At 32.2% G+C, this 15,205-nt stretch overlaps 2 protein-coding genes across 3 annotated transcripts; one reads left to right on the forward strand and one right to left on the reverse strand.

The window, feature by feature from the left end:
* The first annotated feature begins 3,816 nt into the window (after positions 1 to 3,816).
* On the forward strand, positions 3,817 to 13,206 carry Drp1 (Dynamin related protein 1). 2 transcript variants are annotated; one of them, XM_064057379.1, is made up of 10 exons: positions 3,817 to 4,133; positions 4,189 to 4,333; positions 6,289 to 6,708; positions 6,768 to 7,015; positions 7,068 to 7,484; positions 7,534 to 7,818; positions 7,877 to 7,981; positions 11,817 to 12,072; positions 12,396 to 12,607; positions 12,657 to 13,206. In XM_064057379.1, the coding sequence occupies exons 1-10, from the start codon at positions 4,032 to 4,034 to the stop codon at positions 12,711 to 12,713; spliced, it is 2,247 nt and encodes a 748-aa protein (XP_063913449.1). In that variant the 5' UTR covers positions 3,817 to 4,031; the 3' UTR covers positions 12,714 to 13,206. The 2 variants fall into 2 exon arrangements, with proteins under 2 accessions (XP_063913449.1, XP_063913450.1); XM_064057380.1 differs by lacking the exon at positions 7,877 to 7,981.
* Positions 13,207 to 13,246: 40 nt separating this feature from the next.
* On the reverse strand, positions 13,247 to 15,198 carry LOC135129842 (protein nessun dorma). Its single transcript, XM_064057109.1, has 2 exons — positions 13,587 to 15,198; positions 13,247 to 13,534 (listed from the first exon to the last, which is right to left on the reverse strand). Exons 1-2 carry the CDS (start codon positions 15,071 to 15,073, stop codon positions 13,321 to 13,323), a joined length of 1,701 nt encoding a protein of 566 aa, XP_063913179.1. The 5' UTR covers positions 15,074 to 15,198; the 3' UTR covers positions 13,247 to 13,320.
* Positions 15,199 to 15,205: the final 7 nt, after the last annotated feature.

Raw genomic sequence — 15,205 nt, forward strand, 5'->3', positions numbered from 1 at the left:
CTGGTTTTTTATTTCAACTTTTACCAAAAATTTGCTTTTGCGATGAAAATCTTGATGTACGTACACCTAAATTTATAAATTCATCAACCAACTTTGTAGTACCTATTTATTTTTTTATAATCCCTCAACTATATATAATTTTCGCAGTTTCCACACACCAGTAGACCACCCTTACCGTTTTTAATACTTAATAATTTAATAATCTAGAATACATGATTATTTACTGTTCGTCTAAAATGAAAGAAGTTTTTCAAAGTTAAAATTAATAGAAAATTATTTGCGAGCTATGAGCCAAGAACGGCTCATCTCAGTTAAACCTTTTAGCAATTGAGTATCGAGTTTGCGAAAGTTTAGATCTGTCCGATTTTATAGACGACTTATTAGCTGGGAACAAAACGTCGATAGTTAAATGCTAGCAAAAATAGATGTTCCCATTTCCCTGTCAAGTTTCGTGTTTCTTTTAAATTTAATGATTTAAGCTAGTGTTTTTCGTTCCATATGCTCGTATTTTTTGTATCTTTGTTATAGGCTAACATGCTTACATCAAATAAAGTTTTTTTGCTTATTTTTTATCATTTGTCTGTAACAAGTTAAGGGCATAAAAATTCCACCCTGACAAGCCAAAACCGGTCCCGACCATTAGAAAGATATTTAGGTTTGAGTGGTTTGAGGTGTCGTTGACAAGATTTTAATGAATTTTTATTTTTTTAATCTTTAAATGCACTCATTCACATTGGAAAGATGAGTGCATTGATTAAATACATGCAGGTGGTCCATGAGTAAGAGTCTGAATAAATTTGAAAGGCAACCCAAAATACATTTTCATCACAAAGGTGGATATTATTGTAATTACAATTACAGTGGCGTAACTACCGGTGTTCCATGTGTTCGCCGGAATACGGGCCCGCTTCTTCAAGGGGCCCGGTCCGGTCAGACGAACATTTTTTTTTATTGGATTTTTTTATATTATTGAGCAAATTACATCCCGAAATAAAAAATTCGAAAATATGCGGTAATCCCAGGATCGATCGTTCATTGCTATTTACGATTTTTTTGCTGCAAAGGGCTGGACCTCTGGCGGCATCTCAATATATCATAGACTCAATAAACTCGGGTTTTAGCGACCGGAATTAAATAACTCTTTTTCAAACTTGCGTTTTTAAAAAAGTTTATTACGACCAGCAGTAAGACAGTATAGCAACAAGACTAATTAACAATTCAAAATTGAGCATTATATACTTATGCATATTTACCGTATTGGTAAATACATGATATTCTATTGATAAACACATGATACAAATAAATGACTAATATAACTCCGGCACCGGCGGTGCAGCAGCATCTGTTTCTAATAAACCTGTCGCAATCTTTATGCGACAAAAGTATGACTAATCTATGATGCAGGACAACAAAATGCTTAAATTTTGTTCTCAGATCTTCAATGAAACTTTATGCTGTAATAAGACGTGAAAAAAAAATTCAGTTTCAGTTGTGTTTTATGAAAACTTTTGTATTTTCAAAACTATTTTAATTTTGTACTTGTGGTGCTTTTTTGGAATGATAAAATATATCTGATTAATCTTTTAAGTAGAAAAAAAACTGGACCACGAAATTATTACAGAATGAGTACCTAGTACCTGCACTAGTTTCACTGAAATTATCACAGCATGTTTCACTTTTCTTACAATACCTCTTTCGGTGGCTTCATCGGAAAGATCTTTTTCGAAATTAAAAATAACTAAAAATTTTTTAAGAAACACAATGGGCCAATGCAGATTATCTTCACTGAATCTCTCAATTGAAAATCAAATTGCTAGAAGCTTAGATGTGTCAAATCTTGTATCAACGTGTGCCCATTGCAAAGCAAGAAGAAAACAATTTTGAGATAAAAAAAAATGGGCATTGTTATTTCTATATTTTAATTATATGTATTCAGGTAGTTATTGTATTTTGTTTTTTATTCAGTGTTTTAGGTAGAATGATTTTAATAAAACGTAAACCCTAATTGCAATTTACTCATACTTTACTCATTATACTCGTATTTTTAAATATTTTGATTTCGGTGTTCATTAGGGGCCCCACAGTGTTGTAGAACACAGGCCCGCAGTTTAATTGTTACGGCACTGTTACAATAAGAGCATTAAACATAGTAATCGTAACTCTTGTCAAGAGTTTTTACAGGTACTTCAAATTAAAAGAAAAAAACGTGTTTTACTTTTAGCTAATGCAATAATTTCATTTGGACACCGTAATTGGGTTAACGCCTGTTGGTATTCAATTAATAATAATAATAAATGTTCGAAGTGTTTTCCCTCATATCTTTCACATGTGCCAATCCGATTCCAAAAGGATTCTGTGCAAAATACGTACGACAGAAACTGACAAATTTTAAGCATTTCGTCAAAGTTTGAAGTTCAGATTGCTATGTTCTATATTTAAAAAAATTCAAAACAAGCATCTAGAAAGTAATGATAATGTAGTTATTTGGTTGCGTTTTAAATTTATTCAGACTAATAAAGAGCTCTTTATTACTCGTGGACCATTCTGTATTATTATGTGTTTAATTAATGATATGAGGTAATAAGGATACTAATGTCGAATAATGGACACGTGTATTTTTAACATACACATACCCGTCAGTTGGTAATCTTACAAATACTTTCTGGAGTATCTAATTTTGTTAAGACAAGTATATAGGTTACTAGTCCCCAAAAGGTATAAATAAGGTTATATGACCATCATAAAAGTAGGTGACAACAAATAATTACCCCCTTTGTGTGGTTCGCACTAAGCTTACCAGATGGCAATAGATCGTCTTCTAAACATTTCTTGCTCACATTTAACAGGGCCGGCTTTCAAAGCGAGTGGTTATTTCGGAACCCTCAGCGGCTGCAGGTAGTAAAGAAATAATGGAGTGGTGGATTTACATATTTAGTGAAAGCCGCCCCTGAACTACACGACAACAACCGGTCGAGCTGCAGTGGACACGTTATTTACGACCCTAAAACCTTTTCTATTGTAAACAACTTAACTTCGACACAATGGGATAATTTTATGATGGCCAAGCATTATAGCTTTTGGACTACATATAACATTATTTAAAAACAAAAAAAGTCTTTAGCGTCTCCCTCAAAAATATTTTATACGATATTTTTATAAAATAGTGGAACGCAAGTAAAAGGCAAATATAATTTGTGACTAAAGAAAATTAGAAGAAAAATAAAATGTAAAGCGCATATTTTGTAGTAAAAAAAAAGCAGAACAGAAAAAATATGGAATCGAAATTTTATTCGAAAAAAAAGACTACAAAATCACTTATGTCATTTGAAAATTTGCAAAGTGTTTAGTCACACCGAAGGCCGATTGAAAATTGGATCTTCAGATTCTAGATGCAATCACTATTGTTTGAAGTTCCCACTTAATATGCGTTATGTTAATGCTAAGTATGTATGTAATATCTAATAAGTAAATACACATATATCTGTTTTTAGTGTAGTACTTGCAATGTTTTTCTGATTTAAAATTTTATAAAAAAATAAATGTTTGCATATACGACCAACAATACAATTCTCTTCTCATAAGGAAATAGAAAATTCATAATTACATTACTACAAGTTATACTCTTGATTTTATATGTACTTACATTGTATTTTTATAAAAAATTTGTAGAGTTATGTCGTTAGATAGATTTAGCAACTGTATTTACTGTTGAAATTTAAAATTAAGGCGCTCCATTCCCACCACACCAGTCTAGTAGTATTGGAACCGCCAACGTAATAAGTTCCACTACACTAAAAAACCGTCACTGACAGTTGACAGTCCCTGATTGACAGTTGACAGAAAAAAACTGTTCTTCAACCGTAAAACTAGTGTGGAGGTAACGAACAATTAGTTAAAGTACAACTTCAGAGATCGTGTGTTATTCAATTAAACAATGTTAGTATAAAGTGGTGCGAAAAAGCATTCGAAAATTAAAGACCATTAGATAATCGTAATCGATATTTTTGGAAATCGACCGGTTCCAAAACACAATGGAAGCCCTTATTCCAGTAATTAACAAATTACAAGACGTTTTTAATACAGTAGGATCGGATGCCATCCATTTACCTCAAATCGTTGTTTTGGGATCTCAGGTAATTTTTTATTATAAATTTATTATTTTATGTAATTCATATAACCTAATTGCAGAGTTCTGGCAAGAGTTCGGTTATCGAGAGTTTGGTGGGAAAGTCTTTTCTTCCAAGAGGAACAGGAATTGTGACACGAGTGCCCCTTATTTTACAGTTAGTTTATTGCCCAAAAGATGATAGGGAACATAGGGCTGCAATGGATGGTAAGTCATTTGTTGTGTATTTATACATTTAAAACAGTTCCAACAGATACACTAATTTATGTGAGAAAGCTTATGAATAGATGAGTGAATTTTAAAATGTAGTACAATAACCATTCACTACATAGTAAAATGGGTAATTAGTCTAAATGTGCACGATTTTTCATGTATAATTATTTATGTGTTCTAAAAAAGAAAGGATTTATTTTCAATTGTGTAGTTTTGACACTTTCTTTATTTCAGGAGGTGATTTTAAACACAATCCCCGTTTCTGTATCAATGTAGAATCACATGACCATTGTTTATGCAATTTTGATTATCATCATATAGTATTATTAATAACAATTCAAATAAACCAACAAAAAGTAGTAAAACAATTTTTAGCACTTCAACAATTACAATTCTGTTTATTTAAAGCATTTTGTTTTTATTGTTTTATTTTTAGAACTGCAAACTGATCTTAATTTAAGAATTTTAATTTATTATTAGCAACAATTGATCAGTCCTGCAGTGTAGTTGTAATAGTAGTTTTAATTTTATTACACTTTTTAAAACGTACAAGTTGCAACACTGTAAAAGGATTACGTTACTTATGGCCTATTGAAACGCTGACCAACTGTTACAGTGGTGTTATTTTTAGTGTTGCATTGTACAAGTCAAATTAATATATGTATTTGCCTCCATAAAAAAATGCCTTATCTCAAAATTTCGTAAAAGGAATTATCGCTTAAAATGTTCGGCGTGATATGCTATTGCGCCTGTTTATTAATCTACCCTAATTGTTAACTTTTACGTAATAGTTTATTCCAGAAACGAAGTAGCGAACCGTTTTGAATTTTTGATAAAAAACTAACATTTGTTTTAAACTCAATAAAAATAGATCTTCATAAACTTAAAATAAAGTGATCAGACTAGATCTCATTTTAATAGACTCTTTTCCCACGGTGTTATCAAAAAACTGTTGTACCAAACTCCACGAACTTTAACCAATTACAACGAATAATTGTATACAACACTACGCGAGAAACATTTGAAGATTTTCCTCTTGTCAGAAAGAGCACACTTCGAAAATTTGCTGTCATAATACAGTAGCAGGTATTCAGTTTATTTAGCCAAAAAATATACAGCACTTTTTCACAACATGATATGCAGTCTACTAATTTTTTGTCATGTCTGTTATTATTTAAAATAGTCTATCAAACTTTACTCATAAATGTTACATAAAAGCCTATTTACGCAAAAAAATTATAGCTGAAATCAGTTAATACTCTGGTAAAACCAGATGTGATATGTTGTCGCTGGTACAGAAACTCATAAGTATTTTGAAAAGAAAAATCGACCGTTTTCGAGATTCCAAGCGCTCGTACTTCTTAACAGTGTATGAGAGATAATTTACTTTTTCTTCATGGTCGTAATGGTTTTTTTTGTAACTCAAACGTTTCCATCTGATTCTTTTTAAAATCGTCCATTATAAAAATTGACTGGAGTGAGATTTTACGTCAAAACGTCTTTTATGTAAATAACAGATACTTTTTACCTTGACATCTATCCCCTGCTCGTACAAATATTTTGGTAAAGAACCCGATATATATCATGTGTAGTAATTTTATTAACAAACTTGGAGATTGTGACATTTTTAATATAAATATGAAAGATCTTAAGTATCTGGCTTCAGGTATTTTCGCAAGAGATTAATCATTTATTGTTACCTATGTTGGTATGTAGAAATTCTTTTTTACTTTATATTATCTTTTTGTTTTTTCTATTTGTTAAGTAATTCCCCATTTAGCCTTAATGAATGCTCAGGTATCCGGTATATTTATTCATTTATTTTTTTTATATATTTACTTTTTTGTATTAATAAAACTTCAGTTTCTATCAATTGCTCTGTAATAGGTTGTGCAATAAACACATTATTATATTATTGAAGTGAAAATACGTCTGTTGCTAATTTTTAGGAACAGTGGAAGTTGAAGACTGGGGAGTTTTTCTTCACTCCAAGAATAGGATATTTAAAGATTTTGACGAAATTCGGCAAGAAATTGAAGTCGAAACAAATAAAATCGCTGGCAGTAACAAAGGGATTTGTGCTGAACCTATTAATCTAAAAATCTATTCCACCAAAGTCGTTAACTTAACATTAGTGGACTTACCTGGCATCACTAAAGTACCCGTTGGAGATCAACCACCCGATATTGAACAACAAATTCGTGAAATAGTTCTAAAGTACACCTCTAATCCCAACTCGATCATTTTAGCTGTAGTTACAGCAAACACCGACATGGCTACTTCCGAAAGTTTGGCCATAGCAAAAGACGTTGATCCAGATGGACGCAGAACTTTGGCTGTTGTTACCAAGTTGGATCTTATGGATGCAGGTAAGATTTAAAGATAATCCTTCAACTTTGTTAGAAATCATTAAACTTAACGCAATTAGGAACTGATGCAATTGATATCTTGTGCGGGCGTGTTATCCCGGTAAAGTTAGGAATAATCGGTGTGGTAAATCGTTCACAACAAGATATCTTAAATAATAAATCGATCAAAGAGGCCTTAAAAGATGAAGCTACCTTTTTACAAAGCAAATATCCCACACTAGCCACTCGAAATGGTACTCCTTACTTAGCTAAAACCTTGAATAGGTTATTAATGCACCACATACGAGATTGCCTACCTGATTTAAAGGTGAGTTTTATTAATTTAGTTGTATACCACGATATCTTAGAAGCAATTTTAGACCCGTGTCAACTTAATGATGTCTCAATTTCAATCACTACTTAACTCATACGGGGAAGATATTTCCGATAAAAGCAAAACTTTGCTTCAAATCATCACTAAATTCGCGTCTGCTTACTGTTCAACGATCGAAGGAACAGCTCGAAATATCGAAACAACGGAGTTGTGTGGTGGTGCAAGAATCTGTTATATCTTCCACGAGACTTTTGGAAGAACCTTGGATTCGATACATCCTCTCGCAGGACTAACAAAAATGGACATTCTGACTGCCATTCGTAACGCAAACGGTCCAAGACCCGCACTTTTCGTTCCTGAAGTCTCTTTCGAATTGTTAGTGAAAAGACAAATCCGAAGACTTGAAGAACCGTCGCTGCGGTGTGTCGAATTAATCCATGAAGAAATGCAACGTATTATACAAGTAATTGTTATTCTAGTTAAATAGTTTTCCATTCTATCTTTATTTTTAGCACTGCGGAAGTGAAGTTCAACAGGAAATGTTACGTTTTCCGAAGTTGTATGAGAAAATTGTTGACGTGGTGACACAATTGTTGCGACGACGTTTGCCGACTACCAATCAGATGGTGGAGAATTTAGTGCAGATAGAATTAGCGTACATTAACACTAAACACCCAGATTTTTACAAGGAAATTGCGATGGTGCCGTCGATGATCAAGTCTGGCGAAGGATCTCGTGCTAACAGACCAAAGAGTATGTTTACTAAGCATCAAACGATGGCAGAACCTCAAGAATTGGTATGTGTTTTAGATGTTTGTTTTCGATTTTTTTTGGTATTATTTTAGTTTTCTGTAGATCGCGCGTGGTGCTGTTGCAGCATCTGATCAAGCCGATTTCTTTAATTATCTATTTCGAATATTGCCCGTGTCTAGTTACAATGACTTCATGAATGCTGTTCAGGTATTTTATTCATTTGATTGCAAAACTAATAACAAAACCAATTTAGTAATTCTAGTGAATTTTGCTCATATATAAGTATTAGTGATAGTAATAGATTGATAAGTATAAAATATTTCGGGATAAAGATAACATTATCTGGTAGTTGCGTTTTGTACTGTTCTCTAATTTTGAAGTCTATTTTTGTTAACTTTGTGTTACAATTTCATATGTTCATAATATTGTCACATCGACATGTTTCATATCAGTAACAAATATAATAACAACTGATGTGTCATCTTTTGCTAATATTAAAAAAGTATACTTATAGGTTTCTTAATCTTTGTCCTTATTAATTACTTCAAAATTTATAAAATTTACAATAAATATAACTATAAAAGAATGGAGGAAATTTAATTTTTGTCTTTAAAAATACTGCTCATAGTTAGGGGTACAGCAGTGTAGCAAATTCATAGTTTTAGACATTTCTAGTTAACCTATGACATCTTCAGTTGGAAATTGATTTCTTTGCTTTAATTACCGGTATGTAATTTGTTTTTTCTACTCATTAAGGTTGAAGTTTGTCATTTTCCCATCGCTGGCAGTGGATGAAATTTCATTTCACCCTCTAGTGGAAAAATACTCGGCCGTCTACGATTTTAACGGGTCGTCCAGCCTGAGCGTTTCGCAGCTAGCGAAACGTGTCGCGTATCGCCTGCACCGACCGCACCGTCCGCTTCGCGCGCTTCGAAAATCATGACGCCTAGGCTGGACGACCCGTTAGTGTTTGACGTTTAATACTGCTAGTTTACACAAGTGAAAACAATGAACATGAGTGAGACTGACGAAGTTTCTGAAGAAATTTTGAATGCTGCCAATGCGGCATTTTCGAATCTGATACAAGTGCAGTTATTGATACAGGAAGCAGCCAACTAAGTTTAAACAAAGGTACAAGTTCAAATAATACTTACGATAAAAGTGTAAATATTATTGGTGATAATTGCACAAATTGTTCTATTACAGTTAATGTATTTCAAAAATAAAATACCTACCATAAACAAACATTTATTTCCTAATTTCTTAGAAAAAATAGTATATGCAACTCGCGGATGAAGAAATTTCAACGGCTCGAGTTTCTTTTTCGCACTCGCTCGTTGCACTCGCTCGTGTGAAAAAATCACTCTCGCCGTTGAAATTCAACTTCATCCACTAGTTCCATAATGTACTATTACTTCATTATGTGGAAAACTCCAATCTAATATTTGGACTATATAAAAGGCACCAACTTAAATATGAGTAGAAAAATCAACATTGATAAAATTCATTAATGTATGTATAATGGATTTTGGATATGTGGAGCCTTTCATATTTATACAATGTTCACTATTATTATTTTGTTCTTGGGCATACAAATTTTGACTTTGTTACTGAAATCACCAATAATTTAGTGATAAAACCAAGTTATTCGATATCAAATACTTTTATACTAGTAACGTATTTAATTACTTTTACAAATTTGAAATTTTTAAATGTTAAAAAAAATAATAAATAATGCGTTACCGATTCATTACAACGCCTAATTTATTTATCGTTGTGGCAAGATTACATTACAAGAAGCATTATGTTTAATGTTGCAGTGCACGTATCAAAATTAACGTGTTTCTTCCTTAAAAATTTGATGACGTCATCTCAAAGTGTTAATAAATTTACGTTGAAATCTACATTATACGATGCATTGTTTTCAACACAATAACCATAGTTCAGGTTCTTTTATAATTTGTAGTGCTTGTAAATTTCGCTACAGTATGATAAAGTGAGAATTACATGAAGGATTTTTTTATTCAACTGTCTGAAATTTGAAAACTATAATCTGCATTCATTTTGCCAAACGGGGAGGTTTTTAATTCCCGAGCGTAAGCGAAATATTGCATTTTGCAATTTAATTTTGAATCTGCAAAACCGAATGCTTTGAAATGTTGCAGATGTTTTAAAGTTACGATAAGCATGATAAACGTTTAATCAAAATATATTTACCTATCCCCTTCAAAAAACTGATGACGTCAGCTCAAAATTTTGTCGAATAAATCCTATCTAAATTGCCTGCCCTTGTAATTTGTAATTTATCATTCCTTTCATATTTTTTGGTTTTGCATATACAAGGTGGCTCAAAAAAATTAATAAATGCGCGAATTTATTTTATTGATTTAATCAGGAATTACAAAACCGAATGCGCTTTGAAATTTTGGAAATGTTTTACAGTTATCATAAGCATGGTAAATTTTTGATCAAAATGTATAAAACTAGAACTTGCTAAGGTAAGACTGATTTTGGCAAATGACATACCTTTTAAAAAAATAGAGGGTGGGTGGGCGGGGCTACAACTTGCTAAGATAAGACTGATATTGGAAAACAACGTACACTCTAAGAAAATTATGTTTACAATATTTGGGGGTCGTCATAATTTGATTTCGGTAATCAGGAATACGAGTTATTTATCGCAAACTGGAATTTTTTGTCTACTCAAGCTTAAGTGAGCACAATGACAAAGTGTATTTTTTTCTAGAAACTTTGGCATTAATTTTTCAACAAATTGATACTGTCCTTTATATTATTTTATAGTCTAGTTTTTTGAAAATTTTAAAGATGGACAGAGAAAGAAAACCAAAGAAGGAGATAGCTTGTGATTGGAAATTGTTATGGATTTATAGAAAAGTTTATGTTGATATAACGTTTATAGAGGAGTTTCTTAACTAAGTGTCAGGAAAATTTATTATTAATGGCAATTTGTTTAATGATATCAAGTTCACTCTCAAAGACTTCAAAAGACAAAAATTCATCCCCTTAAAAAAATTGATGACGTCATCTCAAAATTTTGCCGAATAAATTGTACACAAAATGTGCAAAATATGATGAGTTTTTACTTGTGATTTACCATTGCGTTCATATTTTTAGATTTGCTTAAACAGGTGGCTCACAAAAATTAATGATTTATTGAGTTTATTTTATTGTTTAAATCAGGAGCGGCTCACTCAATTTTTTGCCAGAAAATTTTGGGAATACAATACAATTTTTAGGACTACGCTGCACCAATATCCAAGTTGATATACGTGTCCTTGCAAAAATGTTGATGACGTCATCACAAAATTGTGTAAAGAAAAAACTCAACTCGAAAATGCTGGAATGTTTCATTGTACATTTCAGGTGCGAGAGAAGTTCTGTCGAAACAACTTTAGACCAATTTTTATTATTAAAAAAAAATACTTTAAATTCTGTTTGCACATCTTTTTGGAATTTACTTAATACACAGTAGTATGATTTAGTTTCGGCAAGTTTCAAGTTTTTTTAACTTTTAAAAAATTAAGTGAAATCGCCAATTTAAGATCGTCTGCATAACCTTTTATTCGAAGACTGGCATTTATTTATTTTTTTAAGGCACTCTCCAAACTTAATGTAACATTTTATTGCAGTTTTAATCATAGATAAACTCGCATGATTTATGATTTTCTAAAAATAGAAGTAGACATATTGTGGAACGTGAAAACCAATTTTCGCATTTTGAAGTATTAAAACATGGATCAGATGAACCATAACTAGATTGGTAACCCGATGAATCGATTTGATTTTGTTGTTAATAAAAAATGCTGGCTTAAATTCGTATACTCTATGTGATAGATAACGCGCGAAAATTAAATAAAATAATGCAATTGTCCTTTTGAATTTTTAACAATATTTTAGTAATAAGGCGATCCTTTAATATAACATAATAACACATTTTGTGTGCTTAGTTGTTTATAACCTACATTCCACTTGTTTATTCTTTGAATAAGAAGCATAGTTGTAAATTATTATTCTGTTACAGTCTCGATCTTCAAGTAATCCACAGCTAAACGAAGATGCCACAAATTGGGTGTCTGCTTTAACTATGGCTCAAAATGGAACTGATACGCCGGTTACCAACCATGTAAATAGCGTACCAGAAAATATGAGAAATGATGGCGACTTAAAATCTGTTTTAAGCCCAGTTAAACCTGTTAATCTGTTACCGCAAGTTCCAATAAATAGTAACAGTTATAGAAAGTTGTCAGAAAATGAGGAGCACGACTGTGAAATAATAGGTGAGTTCTTGTACAGTATATTAGACCTGTATTAAATTAAAGGGTTCAACTCTCCGTTGTTCTGTTATTTATATTTTACTTAAATATGAACACCTACTTCACATTAATTTTTCATTTTTGATGGAAGCAAATTTGTTGCTTTGCAATCTTTATTTGTTTTAACATTAACTTTGGAAATAACAGTATGTTGATTTTGAATGAATATTAATGCAGGAGTTATTATGTAAAAATAGATTTATTCAATTTAAATTTTAAATGGTTAAAGAAGCGATTGTTGTCGCTTACACATAATTAGTACTTGATCTTTCTTAATTCATTTGCAGAACGCTTAATAAAATCGTACTTCTACATTGTAAGGAAATCCATTCAGGACACAGTTCCTAAGGCCGTGATGCATTTCTTAGTAAACTTCGTAAAAGATAACTTGCAGTCTGAATTAGTAACGCATTTGTATAAAGCTGATAATGCTGACCAACTGTTGGATGAATCTGAACATATAGCACAAAGGCGCAAAGAAGCTGGAGACATGTTGAAGGTAAGTATCCATTAATACAATATGATTTACTTTAACTAATTTGTTGTAGGCTCTTCAAAAAGCTTCACACATCATCAGCGAAATTAGGGAGACGCATATGTGGTAAAATAATAGTCAGATTTATAGACCTAGTCAAAATAATGCTTGTACTGACTCTGTGTTAAACTTCTGTTTAAATCTTACATAATTTCATAACTACAACATGATATCAGCAAAAACATGTACAGGTGTTTGTTGCTAAAATATGTTTTGTTTGTGTCCATAACTTCTACTTGTTCAACTGAGATAAAAGATCCATTGTTGAAGTTTTATAAGGTTTAAATTGCCATATTAACATGACTGGATGTATATACATTGTACATTACATGTATTTCAACATTTTTATAGTATTAGTTAAAATATCAGTGATTGTTAAACATCAGTTTGATATTGTTCAAGGATATTAAACTTCAATTGTTTTTTTAGTCAGTGGTGCATTATTGTAGATATCACTTGTTTTGATGTTACATGTCGCCATCGTAGTGATCCCTTTTGTGAATTTTTGATGCATTTTTTATTTCATTGGTTTCGCATCAATAAATTATTGATTTAGTAGACAAGATTTCGTTTTATTGACTATTACCAAGACAAAAATCATGGTTAAGATATATATATTTGTTTAATAAAGAAAATAAACTACAATTAAAAAACAAAAAAATAAATAAATGAAGCAACTAAACAGCAGTGGAAGTTTTTGCTTTGCAAACATTTTCAATAACGGTATTTTGATGATCCATTTCCTCATCTGATTCAATATAGATGGTTGGATCTGAATCTGGACATTCAAATAAATCTTCAACTGGCTGCAGTTTCGATTTTTGATTTATAATGGCGTCGCCCTTTGCATTATTATTGCCTTTTATAAATTCCATTTGTAATTTTGGTATTCTGAAAAAACATAGGATTAGCAAAGATGTGATTTTAAAAGTGGAGTTTTTACATATTTAATGTGTCAAAGTCGCCTATTTTAGGATGTTCTCCACTAACATTATTTTCAGTTTCAACACAAATTCCATAGTCTTTGCAGCTTCTAATGGTAGCTTTTATGGCTTTCAAGGCACAGTTATCGTATATCTTTAAGCCAAAATTGCAATTGTAAATTTCACTATTTTCGATGGAGATGTTGGCTCCCGAATTTCCGACGATGGCAGTACAAAAACTACTGATATCACTGTCTATAATCTCCAAGTTTCCTCCATTTAAAACAATTATCCCTTGATGAGTGGAAGACCTACCATCTCCCATCAGTTTACAATTTTTTAAAGTAAGTTGCCCTCCGCGAACTATGATTGCACACTGTGGAGATGTTGCCTGAATCGTAATATTTTCAAGCAGTACATTTTCACCTCTAAAATCTAACATTACATCTTCCACTTGAGACGTAAGATTTGTACGATCAGGGGAAGAAATTCCCTTCATTATACCTCCATGTTCCAAGGCACCAGTTGTTTTAACAGTATGAGTAGACTCATTTAAAATAAAGACATCATTAGAATTGGCACATTCAAGAGTTGAAGAAAGTTGTGGTGAAAATTTTAATACTTCGTTACGATAAATTGATTCAACTTTTGATAAAAACTGAATACAATCATTAGCAGTACCTTCATTATAAATAACCCAAATGTTCTGCTTTGTTTCATCATTAACTAAAGACATTTCTTTGTGTTTCTTTATTAAGGCACCTCTTAGTAAAGGATTTTCTAGAATATCTACTTCACCTTTTATTTCCATCATGCGAATGTGCAATTCCATCAACGCCTGAACTCTCGCGTTATTCACATTAACATTCTCGTCGTCAAAATCCTCTGAATCTTCCAATTCAGATTCGAGTGCTTCTTGTTTTGCTTGCAGTCTTTTAGCTTCTGTTATCAGTGCATGTAAATGCTCCGCAGTTACTCGAGGAAGCACTCCATTCTTCATGTCGTAGTATAAACGTAGCCGAGGCTCCAAATGCTTGGTTTTCCAATCAATACCATCATCGTCTTCATAGTCCCACGGCATGAACAAATGGTTATAGAAAAATTTCAACATATCTAAAGAATTCGCCGTAGACTGCAAATTGAGAGCTACACTTTTATCCTGATCTTTCGTAGGCCATAATTGAACTAAGGGTACACAGTGTTTATCAGGAATGTGTATGTCATCTTGTACGGCCAATACTTTGACAAGTGCCGTTAGATCCTTGAAATCAACATTTAGAACGAAAACCAAGACTATCGACGGAAATGGTATATTAAAGGCTTCGCAGGCTCTTCTGTGGATCTTCCATACGGCTTGCCACCCATTGGGATCCACTGTTAACTCTAAATAAAACCCCCATTCTTTTTGTATCGCCGATACCGGTAAAATCTCGTAGCCTGCGAGAACATCTTTATATTCCTGTAAGCGCTGTTGAAGGCTTTTATCAAAAGATATAACTTGATCCATTGATTTAATTTCACTTCTGAAACCACTCTTTTACGACTATCCGTTAACCCGTTAACTTTTAAAATTTTACTGGCACAAATTTAAATCTATTGACAACTGACGTACCGAACACCAGTGAAGAAACAAAAGTCT

This window comes from Zophobas morio, unplaced genomic scaffold (assembly GCF_036711695.1).
Source record: "Zophobas morio isolate AGI-343-1 ecotype UQ-CSIRO unplaced genomic scaffold, CSIRO_AGI_Zmor_V1 ptg000017l, whole genome shotgun sequence".
In the NCBI taxonomy this organism is placed as follows: Eukaryota; Metazoa; Arthropoda; class Insecta; order Coleoptera; family Tenebrionidae; genus Zophobas; species Zophobas morio.

Excerpts from the sequence above, each read along its gene's own strand:
- LOC135129842 (XM_064057109.1), bottom strand. The coding sequence starts at position 15,073 with ATGGATCAAGTTATATCTTTTGATAAAAGCCTTCAACAGCGCTTACAG. Across the intron at positions 13,535-13,586 it reads GACTTTGACACATTAAATAT|AATACCAAAATTACAAATGG; the intron begins GTAAAAACTCCA and ends ATGTTTTTTCAG.
- Drp1 (XM_064057379.1), top strand. The coding sequence starts at position 4,032 with ATGGAAGCCCTTATTCCAGTAATTAACAAATTACAAGACGTTTTTAAT. Across the intron at positions 4,134-4,188 it reads TCGTTGTTTTGGGATCTCAG|AGTTCTGGCAAGAGTTCGGT; the intron begins GTAATTTTTTAT and ends ACCTAATTGCAG. Across the intron at positions 7,016-7,067 it reads ATTGCCTACCTGATTTAAAG|ACCCGTGTCAACTTAATGAT; the intron begins GTGAGTTTTATT and ends AAGCAATTTTAG.